The sequence below is a fragment of the Cucumis melo genome, chromosome 9 (assembly GCF_025177605.1).
Source record: "Cucumis melo cultivar AY chromosome 9, USDA_Cmelo_AY_1.0, whole genome shotgun sequence".
NCBI classification, from domain to species: domain Eukaryota; kingdom Viridiplantae; phylum Streptophyta; class Magnoliopsida; order Cucurbitales; family Cucurbitaceae; genus Cucumis; species Cucumis melo.
This window is the reverse complement of record NC_066865.1, coordinates 24,234,152-24,254,594: the sequence shown is the minus strand read 5'-3', so window position 1 is coordinate 24,254,594 and position 20,443 is coordinate 24,234,152. Positions and strand designations below refer to the sequence as shown.

The 20,443-nt window shown below is 30.0% G+C and overlaps 3 protein-coding genes across 3 annotated transcripts; all 3 read right to left on the bottom strand.

Moving 5' to 3' along the window:
* Positions 1-3,585: 3,585 nt before the first annotated feature.
* On the bottom strand, positions 3,586-7,414 carry LOC103482859 (embryogenesis-associated protein EMB8). Its single transcript, XM_008439223.3, has 8 exons — positions 6,748-7,414; positions 5,750-5,878; positions 5,488-5,619; positions 5,170-5,312; positions 4,949-5,046; positions 4,730-4,824; positions 4,381-4,434; positions 3,586-4,034 (listed from the first exon to the last, which is right to left on the bottom strand). The coding sequence occupies exons 1-8, from the start codon at positions 7,282-7,284 to the stop codon at positions 3,843-3,845; spliced, it is 1,380 nt and encodes a 459-aa protein (XP_008437445.2). The 5' UTR covers positions 7,285-7,414; the 3' UTR covers positions 3,586-3,842.
* LOC103482858 (uncharacterized) lies at positions 5,750-9,548 on the bottom strand. Its single transcript, XM_051089928.1, has 2 exons — positions 8,886-9,548; positions 5,750-5,878 (listed from the first exon to the last, which is right to left on the bottom strand). The coding sequence occupies exons 1-2, from the start codon at positions 9,323-9,325 to the stop codon at positions 5,869-5,871; spliced, it is 450 nt and encodes a 149-aa protein (XP_050945885.1). The 5' UTR covers positions 9,326-9,548; the 3' UTR covers positions 5,750-5,868.
* A 1,730-nt stretch (positions 9,549-11,278) lies between these two features.
* LOC103483078 (metal-nicotianamine transporter YSL1) lies at positions 11,279-16,029 on the bottom strand. Its single transcript, XM_051089927.1, has 7 exons — positions 15,327-16,029; positions 14,820-14,992; positions 14,006-14,100; positions 13,616-13,750; positions 12,779-12,968; positions 12,504-12,612; positions 11,279-12,419 (listed from the first exon to the last, which is right to left on the bottom strand). Exons 1-7 carry the CDS (start codon positions 15,694-15,696, stop codon positions 11,494-11,496), a joined length of 1,998 nt encoding a protein of 665 aa, XP_050945884.1. The 5' UTR covers positions 15,697-16,029; the 3' UTR covers positions 11,279-11,493.
* Positions 16,030-20,443: the final 4,414 nt, after the last annotated feature.

Here is a 20,443-nt window from a genome sequence, read left to right as displayed (position 1 = left end):
TAAAATTTGTATATAATAAATCCTTTCCTGAATTCATTTCTTGGAGGTACTAAAAGTTTCAATTAAAATTGAAAATTTATGGTTTTTGTAAACATGATTCATGTTTGGTAGATCTTAGTTAACTTCTTTTTTCTTTTTTTTTTTTTTAAAATCCATAAGTATTTTAGACATTAAAACAAACTTGTAATTTAACCGAAATCGAATATAGGAAACTAAAAATATTTTTTTTTCAAACAAATAAATAAATTTATTAAACTTGAAGAACGATAACCCACCATACCTTGTAATAGTTTATCCCAAATTTAATAGATAACTCCCAAATTTCTTCAAATAAAAATAAAAACAAAAGATTTAGATAATTATTATATTAAAAAAAGAACATAGTTAAGTAATCGTTTATAAGTTATCAAATACCATTTATTTTATACAAGAGTACAATGAGATCCACATGCAAAATATTTATAATATGAATGTAGAAGAACACAACTTACAATTTATTACTAAGAAATATATATATATATATATCAAATGTATGCATATATTAGGTTTCACAATAGGTCTCTAGTAGCATGTGAGATGGGCAGTACTCTTTTGGCAACTATCATATAATAATAATAATAATAATAATAATAATATATAGATATATATATATATATATATATTCAATATTTTTTATTTTAAGACGAGTCCCAATTCATTGTAACTTCAACTTACTTAAATTTTTATTCGATAAGTACTCTGAAAATTTTTCGGATTTGAAATAATTTAGGTAAGAATTTAACCTTTGTACTTAAAGAAAGATAAAGAGTACCATAGTGCATTTCAACTCATTACGATAACGGTTAACATTTTTGTAAATATTGAGGGAATGCGACTTTTCTTAGAAAATTAAATGCACTTTATTTTTGGAATTTAAGTAAATTTGTTAAAAAAAAAAAAGAGGAGTATTAATGATTGCGGATTTAATGTCGTTTCCTCATTCTCATCGCATGCCTTTTTTTGCACCTAATCATCATCTTAGGTTTATACAAAACAATATCGTTTAGAAAATTATAAACAAAAGCTAGCTTTGGCAGTTAAAACATTGTCGTTTCGATATTTGTTGTTTTCATTTCAAGCCTCGAAACAATACCATTTCGAATTAAACTAACTTCATATGCGTTTAAGGACTATCCTAAAATCATAATAATCAACATTGTTACAGTAAATATACTATTTCGTAGTCACCAATTAGGTACAGTTAACATATTCTCAAAACTCCAATTTACTACAATTGGTTTTACTACTTTTGTACATTAATCGTTTTTGTATTATTGCTACACCGGATAATAGTTACTTCTCAAACGTATACTATTATAATTCATACTAAAACAATCTATACTCTAAACACAAACTATTATAACTTAATTACAATAATCTAGAACTATATAATAATCATCAACTCTCAACCAAACTTTGAATGCTTGGTCAAATTTAAAAAAGAAAAATAAAACTTTAAAAAGTATTAAAGTTTTTTTTGTTTGTTTGTTTTTTTTAATATTAGATAACATAAGAAATCATGAATAAAGGAAAAGGTAATCTCAATATAATTACATAAAAGGGTTGATAAGACAAACATATGTTTGGTGAAAAGAATAGTTGAATATTTGCAAAGTCCACTTTGAAAACTTTATTAAATTCGTAATTTTTATGGTTTTTTTTTTTAATCTTAAATTCATAGTCTCTCTTTTATTTCGTTTTATTTTTACTCTCAATGCTCGGATTCCTAATTTCCTAATTAATATGACTCTTTCAATTGCTAAATAATTTGATTGCAAAATTAAATATTAATTCTTTTTCAAAGACAAAACCTCAAAGTTTGTTCCTAAATTTTAAAATATTATAATTTTTGTATCAATTTGATCCTTTATTTTTTTTCGTTTTTAGCATCAACTTTTATATTTCAAGATGTGCATTTTGAATATTTTTTTAAGTAAAATTACAATTTTAATTTTAATAGTAATAAAAACACGAAGATTATCGTAAATGACAAAATTTACGAAAGTATTTGTAGATATTTTTGATTAATTTTGGTTTATTTGAAAATGATGGCTTTCAAAATGTTATTAACATAAAAAGAATAGTGTTTGTGTATATGATTTGGACAATTGACACAAATTAATATAATAATAACGAAGACGGCCGAAATGGATAATATTCAATTCGTTGCTATCTTTTTCATGTGTGAATGATTTTCAATAATGTGAACATAATTTCCTTTAAAATAATAAAACATTTAACCAAATAAAAACGTGAAAATACTCTAACTTAGTTTAATTATTATGATTCTTTTTAGAAATATAATATTATGAATTTAAAAAAAAAAAAAAAAAACACCATGAAAGAACTTAGAAAGTCCGGAGAAAACAAGTGGAAGACAGCTAGAAATCGAGTTACGTTACGACTGGTGATAGAATGAAATATATATAATAATGTCGGGGCATCGGGGCGTTGTGCTGCTGCCAGTGCTTGACACGTATGTCCCTGTTTACTAGATTTCTGGCACTATGATGTTGGACCACTTCTGCAAAATTATCTTGCTAGTCTGCTTTACACCGCAACCTACGACGACACAATGCTATAAGGTAGAATCCAAAAGGCTTTTTTAGCCATTCAATTGCCTCAGTTTGCCTCGGTTGATGTCTAAGGACTTCATATTTACCTAAATTAATTCCAAAATAGTCATTACACCTATGAATTGCTCAAAACTTATGACACGTCAAATAAGATCGTAAAATCATTGAACGATTTGATCAATTAAGCGGAAATAGATAGAATATTTCATAACTATCGAGTAGAATATTTCATAAACTATCAAATATTTAAACTGTTTTTATATATATTTATAAAACATTAAAAACATGTAATAAGAAATAAATATTAATCAAACTATATTTAAAAAAAAAGTATCAAACGAAAACTCATGAGTTGAAAAAGATAAAAGAAAAAACAAAACGATGTCGTTTTTGTCACGATTTAAACAACAATATTAGAATAAATCCAATTATTCTTCAAAACCATGAGTTAGTTTTTTTTTTCTTTCAATATTTTAGAAGCTTCAAATATGAACATGGAACATTCGTACAATAAACTATGAACAAATGGTGATTGGTATTTGAAATAAAACTAAACAATATTATTTTGCTCTTTTCACATTAGATTTTGTTTTATTTTATTGCTTCTACTTTCAATTATTCAATTACTCAAATTTATAGTTTTGTTTTTGGTACCTTTAAAGAATCTTAAATTTAGTTTATGAGTTAATTTATTTTCGAAAAAATAGAATTCATTAAATTTAAACAAATAAAAGTGTATATAAACTAAAATGAAAATGCAAAGCTAACTTTTATTTTATACCAAAATTTATCAAAAACTTAATAGAGTGATAAATAATATTTATTTTCCAACTCTTTTCTTTTCTAAAGTTGAAGCAGATTTATTTTTCTAATAAAATGTAAAGAGAGACTATTGCATTAGTTCATAATTTTCAATCAGCCCACCAATATCATAAAAATTCATGGGAAGAAAATCACATACATTACAAAGAACAATCAAAATAACGATCTCTATAAATATTATAAAAAAAATATTCCCAAGATAAAGTACCTAAAAGGGTCCATAAAGAAATACAGAAACAAATAACTTTGATTAAGATTGAGACCTGCATTTGACACTTTTAAATAAACTATATACATGACATTATGTTTTAATCATCTCACAAATAATCAACTACTAGCTAGGGATAGCGAACGACTATCTTCGATGTTTCTACTCGTGCTCGTAGATATCATCACCATCAATGGCTATGTCATTACCTCTGCCGTTGTTAAATCTGTAGAAGAAGCTGAGGCTTTGGATTTTTGGTTTTCTAAATACATGAGGAAATCGATCACGAAAGGATCGGTCCATGGAAAACCAAGGGGAGCGCCGGGCCCTGCAACCCACCCTAGATGCCCACCTCTCGGTGTTACTATTAACATACAGTTTGGATTTTCCTGCAACAACAGTCATCGTTTGAAAAATATGTTCACTAATCACAAGAATGGTGCATTAAACACTTGAAGTCCGAACGTGAAATCGCATTTGAATCTTTAGTCAAATTCTAAAAACAAAAGCAAAACTAAAAAAAAAAAAAAAAGAAAGTATGGTTCCACTTGATCATGAACTTAGAAACATTTTTCAAAAAGTAGATAACAAGACAAATAAACCAATATATCGAAGTAGTGTTTATAAGCCTAATTTCCAAAGATGAAAAATCAAATGGTTATGAAATGGCACTAAACTTTTCACTAGATTTTTAACAGATAACTCAGAAAACTTGAAGATAAACATGTGTGAAACCTTAATATCTTCTCGGGGGATTCCTCTGTTTGGAGCAATTGGATCATTTGCTGCCTGAAAACCAAATTAAATGCCCCTTAACATTACAAGAACAGAATGCCTAAAAATATCTGCGAGAGAACAGTGTTCTTAGCTACAATTTCCCTAGACATTCTGTAACTTCCCAAATCAATTAACAAGAAGTTAATGGAGAAAAGATAGTTTAAGAGTTGTTTGGAAACTGTTTCAAAATAGTAAATACAATATATTATTTCCCTCACAGGTAATAACTTAAAAGAGATTTGACAGCAATTTTGAGTTCTAAAAGAACAATTAGACAAGACAACATTTGAAAAAACAAAAATGGTACCTGGATACAAAGCAAAGGAATTTTGACATCTTTTATGAACTTTGAACTGCTAGACTTTGAGTAGTATTCATCCACAGTGTTGAAACCAAATGAAACTGAAAGTTGTTCAAAGAAAAAAAAACACAATAAGATAAAGTAAAAACAAAGGTTGAGGAGAAGAAATGGAATGTATGGTAATGTTTTTCGAATGAAAATAACAAAAATTAAGAGAAAGTATACCGCGTGTTAAGGCATCATCATAGTCTCTAACAGTTCTAGCTTTGGCAGCCAAGCGTATATTGAATTCACTAGGCATATCAGTGAAGAGAGCAGCATGCCTGCAATCTCAGGGGAATTAATCTAGTGAGATGATACATTTTACAATCTAAGGAACGACCAATGTTTCAGTTTCAGATTATGACTCAATAACAAAACAAAACGTATTCAGCTAAGAGAATTACTTGTTGAAAATTTTACGTAACGCTCTAGCCAGAGATTTATCATAGACGTTGTTGAAGCCCTTGCGAAAGTCCTCATCTGCAACTATTAAATCGAATGGATTACATAAAGACACAGCACCAGACAATGGACAGGTCAGGGAATCCTGCAATGAAGATGTCGGAGTGATATGTAAGAGATAAAGATGACTTTTCCTCACAAATTTGAATTAAATACCCCAATTTCCCTCATTCCATGAGACTCGGGAGGTTTAAACAAAATGGCAACCAATAAGTAGAGTAAAGAGTGATGGGGACTGATATGTATTGTTTTACTTTTACCTGTCCCAAATAATTAACAAGAATGTTACCACCAAGTGACCAGCCAACAGCATACACATTAGCCTTGGGATATCTTTTAGTAACATGCGCAACTACTTCACGCATATCTCCTAAAAATGAAGCCGAATAGAACTGCATATATCAGTGTTGTAAAGTGAATCATAAACAAGAATGTCAATTCCGAATATTGAAAAGAAGAAAAATCATCTGATGTCAAAGCAATATGATGCTGAATACAACATAAAGAACAGAAAATGGATACCTGAGGAGTGGTAACAGGGCTGTTCCCACATCCACGGCTGTTGAAAACCACAACCCTCCACCCACGATCTCTAGCTCTAATCAACATGTGTCTTACATATGAATCCTGACTCCCTCCTGTTAAACCAGGCTGCAGAAGTTCAAGAAAAAAAATATGAAATCTTTTGATATGAATCAAGGAACTATAACGATCCTAGTTACAATAAATCGACAGTAAAACTATATCGCAATATCAAAGGTAAAATTAGAAAATCAATAGCCTTTCAAGAGAAATATTTCTCTCCCAGAATCAGCACTGATTTCTCCATAAACCACGCCTAACCTCCAAACTAACTACTACAAGCTGACAGTTAAACAATGATCTATCCAAACACCCATAAAGACGATTAAATCTCACAACCTCCTACGCTTCCTTTACCTGAAAAGGGAGAGTTTGTAGAGTCTTCCCCACTATAGAGCAGTAGTACCTATCAAGCACCACAAAGGACACACTACTTTCTTTTTTCTAACCGTGTGTGTCCAAACTAGATGTACACCTCGACTAACCTCACAAGATAATTGTCTCTAAAATAATTGGGTGTCAAGAAATGCACAAGATATTAAATACTAGGTAGGTGGTAAGCAGGGCAGACTTTAGCCATAGAATTTAAGAAGAATGCCACATTCTACCATGTAAAGGTTTCCAAGCAAAGAACTTGCACTTCCTTAGGAGGTTTTACTAAAGAGAGGAAGAATTAAGGCCCCGAAAATGGGAGACGCGAAACAATAAACACACACAAAAAAGGAAAAAAAAAAAAAAAGGAAAAAAGAGCAACACAAGAGCTATAGACCATAGAGTAATTACAATTAGGATTAAATGGATTAACGAATTGGGTATGTAAAAGCGTTTCTTTTCAAGGATGCCCAAATCGATTCATATAATTTTGGTATAGGAATATCTTTGCCATTTCTATCTAATCCATAAATTCTTCAAAAAACCAAGAATCATTAAGCACAGACCAGAAGAATAAGAACAGGAGAATCAAGAGGCAAACGGAGATCGTCACCGGTGACCCAATCGAGAGCAACGGTCCCATTATCTGCCGCACGGAGACACTCCCGGTGGAGGTTAACACTGGGACAAGTCCTAAAAAAGGAAGCAAAAATGGTCTCCAAATGGCGATTCGACCCAATTACAGGGAAAGGCTTATAGGGGAGATCCAAGTCCTTAAAAGCTGGGAGGAACTGATCGCAGCCTCCACCGATGACCTCGAGAGATGGGTGGGGCTTAATGCGCTTCTCCGACGGAACCTCCGCCATAGCGACGACGGACCCGGTGGTGGGACGAAGGGAGCGGGGGCGTTGATTGGTTAAGAAAAATGATGGGGTGAAGGAAGAGATGCGTAAAGCGATTAGTGGGGAAGAGGAAGACGTGGAGCCTAAGAAGGCTCTCGCCATTGGTGGGGAATGAGAAGGAATCGGAATATTGGAGATGGGTGAGGAACGGCTGTGATTATTATTAAGAGTCATGAACATGTCATCATCTTGAATTTGCATAGCAGTCTGATCGGAGGAGGGCCCCGCCGGTGTGGTGCCCAAGTTCCGATCAGAGATGTCATCGACCGTTGATTGATATTGGTTGGATTTTTTTTCTTTTTCTTCTAGAAAAATATATTTTAAAGTTACTAAAAATTTCAAAAGATTACATTTTTGTTTTCTTACGATTAAATTACATTGTTCTATTGAACTTCCACGCAAAATCTATCAAATTATCTCACATCCATATGTATTTCGTGTAAGAAAGTAAAAGGTTGATAATTGGCCGACACGGTTTTCCAATGGATCATTCTACCACACAAGTACTCTACTGTCTGTTTGTTAAATCCCACGTTAAAAATGCAAACAAAATGTTCAAACATGAGGAGCTCTACATATGATTTTAGTTGTATTAGGTAGGGTGTTAAGAAATCGCAAAACAAATCATATGGAAACGTAAAAGAGGAGAGAATCGACATAAGAATTAAACGAAAGAAACTACTAAAAAAAATTGCATAATAGAATAATACCCATACGGTTAGACAGTTTGTATAGGGATCAACTTTTCTAAACATATTATCGTAAATAACCATAAGTAATTAAATACATGCTTAATATGAATTCTAAATGAGTTTCAAAGTAGTGTGTTTAGGTGAGTAATTTTTTTTAAAAAAAGTCATTTTGAATTAAAAAACTTAGGTTGTTAAAAAAAATAATTAAAGATTAATTTAAACGATAACTCTTTATAAAATGGTTGCTATCATACAAATTCTTTTTTTTTTTCTTAACTACCCAATATTTTACTTCAAAAAAAAGTATAAATAATTTAAAATTATTTCTTTTTTAAAGTTCTTTTTAACAAAACTTGGCTTAGATCATTCCAAAAAAATACTAGTACGTTGTTTTTTTAACTTAATTTTTTAAAATAAAGAATAAAAGACCAAACGCTAAGAAACAATTTGATAATTATTTCATTTTTGTTTTCTATGTTCAAAAATTAAATCTATTTCCTAATATTTTTTACCTTGATTTGTATCATTTTTTAAGTACAATGATTGAGTTATTAAACAAATTACAAAAATAAAGTTTAAAAATTAATTTTTTAGTCTTCAAATTTTAGTTTGATTTTTTAAACCATTGGAAAAAAGTAGATAACAAAAGATAAAATTTAGAAGTAAAAGTAGTATCCATTGACTTAATTTTGAAAAGACGAGTCTAACTAACGTTAGTATATATAGCTCAATAGTTAATTGGAACATATTTCCTTGTTTTATATTTGTAAAATATAAGAGGAAACAAAAACGAAAATATGAGAAATTAAATTAACTAAACTCTTATTACCCAAAATCTAGCTCAAATCTAACATGAACCCAATGGAAATGCCTTGAAAATTCCAAAATTAAATCACAACGCTAAAAAAGGGTGCAAATCAAACATAATCAAACACCAATAAATAATCATTGTGCACTGAAATTAAGAACCAATTAACTCCAAATACAAACTTAAATTAAAAATTATTGATTATTCAAATCCAACGATTCATAAACAAAAAGAAGAAGAAGAAGAAGAAGAAGAAGAAGAAGAAGAAGAAAAACCCTCATTCCTCAAGCTTCTCCAAATACCTTTTCTTCTCTTCATCCACTATAAACGCAGTAATAGGAAACGATTTCCCAATCCCCATATTAGTTTTAAAACAAATCTTCTTCTTACTTGGATCCTCAATACTCATCTCCCCAATTGGAACCCACAAAAGAAGCTGCCTACTCTTCACACCCGTCATCTTTTTCATCTTGAACTTCTCAACGTACGCCGTCACCTCCGTCGCATACGCGACCCGCGAGTTCGTTTTCTCGAAAAAGTGTTCGTAGGGTTTCTTTTGTTTCATCCAAATGAACCCAGTCTCCCTCACCATCCCACACTCCTCAAGCTCTTGCAATGGCAATACACCGCTCGGGAAACCAAGATCCTTCAAAAGCTCCACCGATTTACGGTAGCATTCTTCGTGTCCGTATACGATCTCTGCTCCTGCTCGCTCATCTTGTCGAGGAATCACTGTGGCCATTGATGAAGATTGAGAGTAATTTAGGATAAGGGTTTTGCCCTTTTTAAGTTTTTCTCTTTTGCTTTGTTTTTCTTTGTATTTGTATGATGATAGGTTTTGTATTTCCTTTGGGGTTAAATATTGTGTCTATGAAAGTGTGAGGTTGGGTGGGTGGAGGTTGATAAGCTAAAATGGTTTCTTTTTTTATTTTTGATTCTTGAGTTTGTTCAACTAAATAAAGTGGTGTGTTTTTTAATTATTTAGGTAAGAATGTTAACCTAATTACTTCACCAATATATAGTTTATAATAAAAACAAAATGAGAAGGAAGAATATAAAAAATCTTCGTACACACATTGGTTAGCATTTTGATATTTTGTTTTCTTGATTTTAATTAACAAATAAGATGATGAACAAATAATAATAATAATAATAATGTTTAGCTAAAAAAGGAAATTTTATGTCGAAATTAAGTTGAGTTATCATTATAAAAAAGTAGTTCGATATTTTCAAAGGCCTACGTTTGCCACATAGTTTCATTTCATATAGTAATGAGTTTGTGAAATATCTTATCTTTCTTTTTTTTTAAAAAAAAAAAGACATTTTTAATGGTTGAGATTTGATTTTAGATTTTATATAATAATGTATTTTGGTTTATGATCATATTTTTTTATAGTTTTAGATTAAGCCTATAAACACTTTTTTCATCTCCAATTTTCTACTTTGCCTTTTTTCATTTTAGTAAATTTAACTATAACATTAGTATTAATTTTTTCAATTTCAAAACTTGTTAAAAAAAATTAAAAAAAAAATTGTAAAGCCACATGACTTGTTAAATTAATACAATTAATAACTAAATATTAATTACATTTAAAACAAATTACCACTAAATACATTAATTAGATAATAATTACACTTTATTGTTTTTAATTCTAAAAAATCTTATTTAGCTTCCCGATTTTCATTCATTCTTTTAGAAAATAATTTTAATTAATTTTTTTTTATCTTTACAAAACCATCAACTAACTACATTAATTAGGCAATTCACACCAATAATAAATAAAGAAAATTTAATTCTTCAAATTTAATTCACTATATAAAACACATTATGTTAATTGAAAAATATAAAATCCTCTCAAACTTGCGATGACGGGCAACAACGTAGAAATATGAGAATGTTTGAGGTCACACCATTGAAGCATCAAGTCACGTACAAGCAAATCCATTGAGTCAAAAACCAAAATAGAGGAATGAGACACCAAAAGTCACTAGCTAGCAAAATTAATAGAGATTTTCGTATTGGAGTATTGTTGATTAAGGTAAGTATACACAATAATCATTAAAGTAATATTAAGAATAACTTATTTAAAATTTTTTATTTGACAAATAGTGAGCAAAATATTTTTGTAATGACGATATCAATTAATTACTACTACATTTTGACTACTTATAGCGGTTTGATTTGGAGATTGTCCTTGCCCCTATTTTATCACGTGAAGATGAAGGGGTGATTCTAGGATTTATTTTTATTATATAATATGGGTTGTCTTTAAAAAAAAAAGATATTAATAATATGTAAAAAAAAAACACACATACTTCCAACAAAAAAAAATTCCATTTAAAAATTTATTGATATAATAGAAAAAATTTATGAAAAAATATACTTTAATAAGACCATAATAAAAAATATAATATACATATTTGAAAATATCATTAAAAATATTTGATTTTATATTACAATACCTAATATATCTATTAAAAAAATTATTTATTAGCACAATTTCTATGATATTTTTTTAACTCTAAACAATTTTATAAAAATAAAATTAGGTTATAAATATAAAAAGAAATAAATATTATCTCTTAATTTTTTGTTAAAGAGAGTATATTTTAAATTTTTAATAAAACATTGACATTTGACATGCTCACTACTACTCTAAAAAATGCAAATCTCACTTGTAAGAAACGGAGAAAATACAAACTTAATTTTCATAAATTAATAAAAATAAAAGATGAAATAGTTACCAAACTTAATTTTAAACGACCGCGTATCAACCAAATTTTAAACAAGAACAAAGTAACAACTCTAGAATGTGACCATACATGCTTAGAATTACAAAACCTTACAAATTTAGACAACAATTGTGTAGCTAATTGACATAAATTTAAAACCTAGAGCTTAATTTGAAGCTATGAAGGCACAAACTTCATACAAATGGGAGGATTAATCTTAGCAAGAGCAAGAACAGAAGCTGGTAAAGTCCAAAGACCTTCCCCACAAATCAAGCCAGATGCCACCGCCGGCAGCATCATCTCAGCCTTCTCCCTATTCATTTTCCCCCAAACAAACACAATCAAACTCCCAAAACACATATCAATAGCAAAATACCCCCCAACCAAAAATGGCACTGCCATTACCATTGGCAATGGCATCAATTTCCCTATCCTCCTACCTCCAAAGTCCTTCACTAAATTCACCCCAATTGCGAACCCGAAAAACCCGTAACATATCTGCAAGCAATGCTTCGGTAAAGCCGAGACTCCCTCAACTCCAAGAATCGCCATGTTCCTATATATCAAAGCGTATGGCGCCTTGAACTCCCCTTCGGGATTTCCCACGTCGAATGCCTTGTAGAATAAGAAGAAGCTTAGTGGCGCTGTGACGCACCCAACTGCTGTGCCGATCATTTGGCTAACAAACATTGCTCTAGGGGAAGTGGAGGTCAAGTGGGCTGTTTTGAAATCTTGCATGAGAATGCATGCGACTGAGACGACGGACTTTATGAGACCACAACCGGCAAGACCTGCGATGAGGGCGTCGTGTTTTGGGCTGAGGGCAGCTAAGAGAAAGAGGGCAACCTTGCCGTAGTTGTAGGCCATGTTGATGTCGGTGAGACCGGCCCCGTAAGCATTGCAGAAGGCAAGGGCGGGGGCGAGGATGTAGGCAGTGATGACAAAATACCATTTGAGTTGAGGGAACATTTGTGGGATAACAATGGTGGAAATTGTAGCCAAGGTTGTGTAACCGATGAGTCCCACCCATAATGGGATGCTTTCTCTTAAGAACATTTCGTCTTTCTTTTCATCAATCTCTGTTTTCTCATTGTCATCTAAACCTATTGGAATATAAGTCGTTAGAACTAAAAAGTAGTTCAGTAACGAGTTTTAACTTGAATAAAAGTAATATATTGTAGAAGAACCTGCTTTTGCTTTCTTGACTCTATTGCGTACATTTAAGATTGTAGAACCAAGAATCTTGACAAAGTTGTAAAGTCCATCTCCTAGAATTAGAGCAACAGATAAAAAAACCTGAAAAGTTGACACCAAAAACCAAGATATATAAAATATTTTGATACTACATGAATGGTCTATTTGGAACGACGACGTTCTTGTAGTTAAACGCCACTTAAAATATCATTCCATATCGACTAAAAAAAGTAGTTTCAAAATCGAGAGAGTAAGATAATTAAGTAACCTTGTATCCATATAAACTCTTCATGTCGCTTTCTTCTAAGCTTTCAGGGTACCATCGACCTTTGAGTCGATCAAGAAGAGGCCACATTAAGCCATAAGATAAGATGGCTCCAAGAAGTAAAGACAAATTCACTAAGTGGGAACAAATCATCCCTGCTCCCACAAAAGTCGAGTCAAAATCGAAGAAGAATCTGCCAAATTTTCATCAGTTTCACTTATCAAAAACAAAATTCCAAAAATTAACTAATATGAAAAATTTTATTTTTAGAATCATTTTCTTTTAAGGGACATTTTCTGATATAAGAAAATGAGTCAACATGATTACAAATATTTCTAACCGTCTTACTATTTAAAAAAATTACCAATTATTTTTAACTTAGTTTTTTAGAACTTTAATTACAAATAACAAAATAATGGAAAAAAAATAAAGTATCAATTTGGTTAGTTCATACACTTTAAATAAATCTCAAATTTAGTTCCGAATACTAACATTATGCAAAAAAAAAAAAAAAACTAATTATTACTATAGATTTTGAAAACATATTCTTATGTTTTATTTTTTAAAATTTTCATGAAAAATGTAATTATCAATTAATCAATTTTACTTTGTTGAGAGATTAAGTTGAAGATTTATTAAAAATACGGAAATAAAATTAGACAATTTAGGAAGGTATAGGGATCAAAATAATATTGTAATATCGATTTAATTTGCAAGAATGGTATAGGGTAAGAGTTGTATAAATAAATTGAAATAAAATTGGAATAATAGGATGAAAGACAAAAAGAATAATTTGAAGTATAAAAGGAAAGAAAGGGAGAAAAAGAAAGAGAAGCTTACGTTTGGTTCCAAGCTTTAAGTCCAAAGGTGGGGAACTCAGAGAAACCACACTTCTCTTTGCCTTTAAAGAACCATTTGAATAAACCCCATAAGAAGCTAAATGAAAAGTACTTCATAAATCCTTTAACTTGCTTTCTGCAGTCACATTTTTCAATTATTTATTACATTTAGAAAATTAAAATCTATATTCAATAATTGTACTCTTAATTTTAAGTTAGTTTGGTATATACATTTTCTTAAAAATCTAAAGCGGAAAGTATAGTGACAAACATGAAAGTAGTAGAAAACTAAACGATGGAATCAAAATCGAAAGTATAGAGATGTGTAGGATATGTATTTAAATTTAATTAATAAATAAAGAAAAAGAATAAAGAGATTAGAAAAGTCTACTTTGCCATATCATCACCCTGAGTGTGAAAGCCATTGATGAGTACTGCTGTCGCCAAGCCACTTGGAAATGTCAACTGAAGGTCCACTATCATAACCTGTCCACCACCAATCACTACGTTACAACCATTTCATTATATAGATATAAAGTGGCTGAATGGAATATAATAATAGTAATAATGTTTTCTATTACTATGAAGTCAATATGCACCAAATGGTGGTCAAACTATATGATTTTATTTGTGTTATATAACCATGTAAAACTGAATAGGTTAAAACATATATATATATATATATATATATATGTATTTACCTGTTGATCAACATTGAATTGAATTTCATAGATGTTGAGCGCAACTAATAATTAATGTCTTTATTACTATCTAATTTAAGATAAATTGATGCTTAAAATGAAATTTAAAAGTACATATATTTATGAGAAAGTTAAAGAAATTCTAAGATAGGAAGAAAGTGCGGCTGAATTAATTATAATCTACGAGAAAGAATCCACGAAATCGAAGGTATATATAGAATAAATTGATGCTTAAAATGAAATTTAAAAAGTACATATATTTATGAGAAAGTTAAATAAATTCTAAGATAAGAAGAAAGTTGTCAAATTAATCATTAAACTATAATCAAGAGACGAAAAACGAACCTTTCTAATGAAGATATATGTAGGATAAATTGATGATGCTTAAAATGAAATTTAAAAGTACATATAATTATGAGAAAGTTAAATAAAATTCTAATTAAGATAGGAAAAAAGGTGGCCGAATTAATCATTAAAGTATAATCTACGGGAAAGAAAACGAACCTTTCTAAGAGGAATCAAAACAAAAAGACCCACAAAGCAAACAACAAAAAGAAATCCTGTCATCCACCCCAATCCTGGCTCTTTCACACTATACGAAGAATTTCCTTCTGTGTTTATTCCCGATAACTCATATGTTTTTCTGTTCATCCCCAGTAAATATGAAGCAAAACCACCTGCATTTAAAAAGAAATTGACACTTTTCTTATTTGGGTTCACTTGTTAATTAAGTCTTCCATCACAAAGTTGAAGTACAACTGTTATTAAATATTTAGATAAAACTCAATTTAAAATAAAAAAGTAAAGTAATAATTTTTTCAGAGATGAAAGAACAAGAGTAAACACAACAATTCACTTCTTTTGCATACAGAAATTAAAACAAAAAACAAGAAAAAAAAAACAGAAAACATATCTTTTATCTTTATGTTTGAAAAGAGAAAAAAAAAAGGAAAAAAAAAAAAAGAAAGAAACATAGCTAAACATTGACATATAGTTGGGGATTTAGTTTACCTCCAACTGCAATACTGTAACAAGCAACAGCACAAGTTTGGATCATGGTGTTCTCTTGACGAGTGAAGGGTTTAGTTACAAACCCAGCTTTTTGCAGTACTTTAGTCCACGTTCGAACAAAAACAAATGCAAGAAGAGCGGCAGAGACATTGAGGTTTGGGACAAGTCCGGTGGTGAGGTTTAGTTTCATCACTATCACACTATAAACACTTCCAATAATGACGCTCACTGTTACGCCTCTAACAGTTAATTGCCTAGTCCATGGTTGAAGCCTCTTCCATCCCACGTTCTTCCCGGTCAATTCACCGCCATCTTCAACGATGGTCGTCCGATTGCTCTGGATTGGCTCCTTTGCAATCTCCGCCGCCATGGTGTGTGTTAGTATGAACAAGAAATATGTGTGTGTCTGTGTATATATTATATATATAGAGAGAGAGAGAGTACTCTTTTTCAACTATTTAGAGAGTATGGATTTTGATATTCTTTTGTCTTGTTTCATCACGTGTAGATGGGAGGACTAAAGAGAAGAGCATTTTGAGAGCAATTGTGACAGCCATAATATAGGCAATTGTGTGTTTGAGGGGTCTTGTTCTTGGGCTACTTTTTTGTTCTATATTCTCTTCAACTTTTGTAGGCTTCGTAGCTTTTAAGTAGAATCTAGAATGTAATTCGATGAACTATATGCAAAAAATACTTAAGATGATAGATGGTTGAAATTAAATTGGTTGTTATATATATATAGGAAATGATTATGTTTAAGAAAATCATATTATTGTTTAGGTTTTAATTGAGAAATAGTTGTTTGAAATTTTTGTTTTTTGGCTTCTTTGTGATGGGTTATTTTCATAAGAGAAAATAGTATGGGATTTGGGTTTTATTGGCCAAACCTTATCTTTTGTGATGGCCTTCGATAGACCAATGGTCTGAGGGGCTTTCTTTTCTTTGGTGGGTCCATTGCATATATTAAAGTGGACAAAATTCTATGGAAAAAATTTCACTCCATTCATATGGGAATAATGGTAAAAAGATCAACTTTGAAAGAGAACAAAGTATGCTCTATCATTGACTCGAATGATTAAGTCTTCTTTTTTGTTTTTAGTTTGATTTTATATTTGAGTGATAGATTCACATTTCTGACTTCTTAAATTGAGAATATAAGATTTTCTATTAAACTTTTACCCTCGTAGTAGTATAAAAGAAACCTTTTTTATGATATATTTAACAACTATAAATGTAATACATGTAGATTATAGGTTGTGAACATATCAAAAACATAAAGAAATGCTTTTTTTAAGAAAAAAACAAGATATTTTATTGTCGATGTTTCATGTCTAACATTCTCCATTAAAGAAAGATATTTTTTATTCCCCAAATTGAGTCTCAATGATTTGACACAATTTGGATTCGAGTTATTAAAGGAGGATGATGCAAACATTCGTTAGTTTAATAATTAAAATGAGAAAAGAAAAAAATCAATTCTCACCATTAAAGTTATAATTCAAACGTTATATCATTTGGACTTTGCTCGTTTTGGAAACAACGACTTTAACTTAACCTCCTATAAATATAAAGATTATAGATCATTTTTTATGGATTAAAATTAGGGTTTGAATTGACTCATAATTCTTGAGTTTTTTTATATATAATTTGAAGAAGAATCGAACCTCTGACCCTATACGACCCATTTCAGTTTTTTAAGTTTTTCTTAAAAAATAGGATTAAAAGGCCTCTTCTAATCAAACAATTCCAACAAAGTAGACTTTGCAAGATGAGTTGGAAAAACAATATATTTAATATTTTCTCTAATTATTTCTCCCCTCCTCTCTCTTATAATTATGTTTGAACCCAATGATTTGTATTATTATTTAGATATTTATAAAGGATATTAGCAAATATAGAGTAGGTATAGATTACTTCTTTCAATTGCTTTTAATAGAATTTGGAAGTTTTGGATGTTAGTCAAAGTCATGCAATTGCTATCTCCCTTGACTCTTCATGTGTTGAAGAAACACCTTTATGAAATAGTTATATTGTCATTTTCAATCAATTTTGGAAACTCGCATTTTTAGGGGAAATTTATCTTTTAGTAAAAGTCTATTAATCCTTCATAGTCTACTCTACTCTATGCATATACTAATTATTTAGTTTTGAATCGTAAAAGTTGGTTCTTACTCATATGTTTAATAGGTCTCTTAATTTTTTTTTCCCTTCTAATAGCTACATTCTTGATGATCTCTTTAAAATTCATAGGCTTATACTATACACGAAATCTAAAATTTATCGGATCTATTAGAAATACAATTCAATTTTCTAAGTATATTAAAAAGAAAAATCGTCATTAAGTAACATTTTCGCAAAGGGATCGGATAATGGATGACTTCAAATATATTTATAGACATGATGGTGATCGATGAGAACATGGATTGAAGTTTACATCATACTTGATAGCTTAAAAAGGTATTGGAAAAATTTGGACCAATATAATATCATGTCGAGAGAATATTAACGAAGAATAATTTTACTTTGATAATTTTCATTTACCTCAACGGTATTTATTTGATCTTTAAATTTTTTTTAAAATTATTTAATATAGATCCAAAAAATTATTGACTTAGTTTGATGTTTTTAAAATTTTCATAACACAATGAACTATAAATATTTGAGCATTATTTACAATTAAACTAAATTTTATATATGGCAAATTAATTAGTTTTTAAAAATTCGAATGGGTTAGAAAATCCAATACTAACAAAAAGTTGAAAGTTTAGACTTTTAATTTTAAAATAAAATTTGCAAGAACACGTTAGGAGCCACTTCTTTTTTAATTTAGAAATTTTTTAAACGTAAGCTTGAAAGTTGGAGAACGGAATTTGTAATTTAACTATTTTTTCATTACAACAAAAATAAAATATGTAGATTTGAATCTCTAACCGTTTTTAGAAAAATATCGTTCAATGACGTATTTATAGAGAAAAAAAAAATCTTAATGGACAAGAATTGATCTTTAGGGCTTTGATTGATGAAGTTAACCTTCCAAATGGGAGAAAAATCCAACACATCATGTGACCGACCAAAGTACCAAATTGCTCAAAGTGGTATATATTTCAACCATAGGCTGCATGCCTTTATTATTGTGATTATTATTATGTGTGCTTAAGCTTAACAATATAACATCACAATTGTATCACTAAACATGTTGTAATTCTGCCCATATATAGGGATTCATACTTAACCAAACGCACATTATTAAACGAGTGAACAAGATAGTCACCAAAATCACAAACACAAAAATCCTGTTTTTGATAAGAAATTATTCTAGAAAGTACTTTGATTTTAATTATTTAATTAAACGATAAATATATTCTAGTCTACATTTATTAGTTATTAAAAGACAATCACATACGATGTGATCCGTTAGAGAGTAATCTTATAACATTCCGTGGTCGAAGTGATGCGCAAATTAATCATGAACAGAAAGTTTTATGGTTTTTATTTTCTATCCAATTGGGTAGGGCCATTTTATTTTAATGAGGAAAAGTTCCACAAGCAACAAGAACAAAGAAAAAACCCAGATTTTATGCACTTTTTTCCTCTCTTCTCTTTCCTTAGAAAAAACTTAAGCCTTTGTTTTCTTTTCTTGATGTTGCCTGCAGTCTGATATAATTTCTAAAATTTAAATGATGGAATGGTGTAATGATATTAATTTAATATTTGGTAATACAATATAACAACCCATAGGACAATCCTAATTAAGAAAATATATAGAAAATGACAAAAGGGGATTAGTAAAAAAGAAAGAGATCCAATTCAATCAATGAAGAAAATTATTGTGATGATTATATGGTTTTGTTTGATTATCTGTTCCCATGCACTCTAATTATGGGAAACACCACATTTTGGCACTTTCTGTGAAGTCAAAAAATAAAAACTTTTCTTTTTTTTTATATATTTTAATTTTGTTAGCCATATCAATTATATTAAAATTAAACAAAAGAAAAATCGATGAAGTTCAACATTTCAAAAAGATTATTGATCAGATCAGCAACATGTGGATGTTGGCTAAAGCTGGAGCTTTTTGACTATTGATCGAACACCTTTTGTGTCACTGTAGGGTTGGTTGGCTATATGTGTCTAGAAGCCTAAGTTAAACTTTATGTTGAGCTAATTAAGCTCTTATTCTCGAGTTGAAATTAAAAGATACTACAAGAAATCTGGTCTTTAATGTCGGTTTAAAACCGACATTAAAGGCCTTTAATGTCACTTGGCCACCGACATCTTTGCGAGCGTTATTAAAGGTCTTTAATGTCGGTTGGACTTTGATGTCGGTTTATAACCGACATTAAAGACATCTTTAATGTCGGTTATTAAAGACATCTTTGATGTCGGTTACAAACCGACATTAAAGGCCTTCAATGTCGGTTATAAACCGACATCTTTGAAGGTGTTATTGAAGACCTTTAATGTCGGTTGATCTTTAATGTCGGTGGATAACCGACATTAAAGATGTCTTTAAGTTTTTAAACCGACATTAAAGACACATTTAATGTCGTATTTACACTAGTTTTTATGATGGAAAAACCAACATTATTTGGCTTGAATTATATATAATAAAATACAATTAAATAAACAACCAACAACTGTAAGTGAAAACTCAAAAATATTAAGATAATATATAAGATCGTGATTAATAACCAATGTATATGTACAACAAAAAGTTCCTCCACTAAATACATATTCATATTTGTGAATGTAGCAACCTCAAATTCAAGGACTAACAATTAAATAAAGAACATCATTCACAAAAATGAATAAACATACAAAAGTACTCATCAAGCTATTTCCATTCACGAAGCCTGCAATACAAGAATGGGTCAAATAATCAGACAACAGCTTACAGAGTTCATCTTCAAAACTACCAAACAAGCCATGTTTGAACGGTTTTATTCTCATATTTCTTTAGAATCTACAAACTCAATTCAATAATAAAATAAAAAAAATCAAAATAAACACAAGCCAAAGGATATTCTCCTCCACAGATAAAGAAATATCACCACTCCACCGTCTCACAACAACAACAATAACAAACATGAGTCTTCTTTGAAAGCATACATATGTGA

Bases quoted from the DNA above. Each gene is read 5' to 3' on its own strand.
- LOC103482859 (XM_008439223.3), bottom strand. From the start codon at position 7,284: ATGCAAATTCAAGATGATGACATGTTCATGACTCTTAATAATAATCAC. The intron at 5,313-5,487 runs GTAAAAGTAAAA...TCTTCATTGCAG, and splicing joins TTGTTAATTATTTGGGACAG to GATTCCCTGACCTGTCCATT. The intron at 4,035-4,380 runs GTTTCACACATG...CTGTTGTTGCAG, and splicing joins TCCCCCGAGAAGATATTAAG to GAAAATCCAAACTGTATGTT.
- LOC103483078 (XM_051089927.1), bottom strand. From the start codon at position 15,696: ATGGCGGCGGAGATTGCAAAGGAGCCAATCCAGAGCAATCGGACGACC. The intron at 13,751-14,005 runs GTAGACTTTTCT...ATGTGACTGCAG, and splicing joins CAGGGTGATGATATGGCAAA to AAAGCAAGTTAAAGGATTTA. The intron at 12,969-13,615 runs GTAAGCTTCTCT...AAAATTTGGCAG, and splicing joins CTTAAAGCTTGGAACCAAAC to ATTCTTCTTCGATTTTGACT.
- LOC103482858 (XM_051089928.1), bottom strand. From the start codon at position 9,325: ATGGCCACAGTGATTCCTCGACAAGATGAGCGAGCAGGAGCAGAGATC.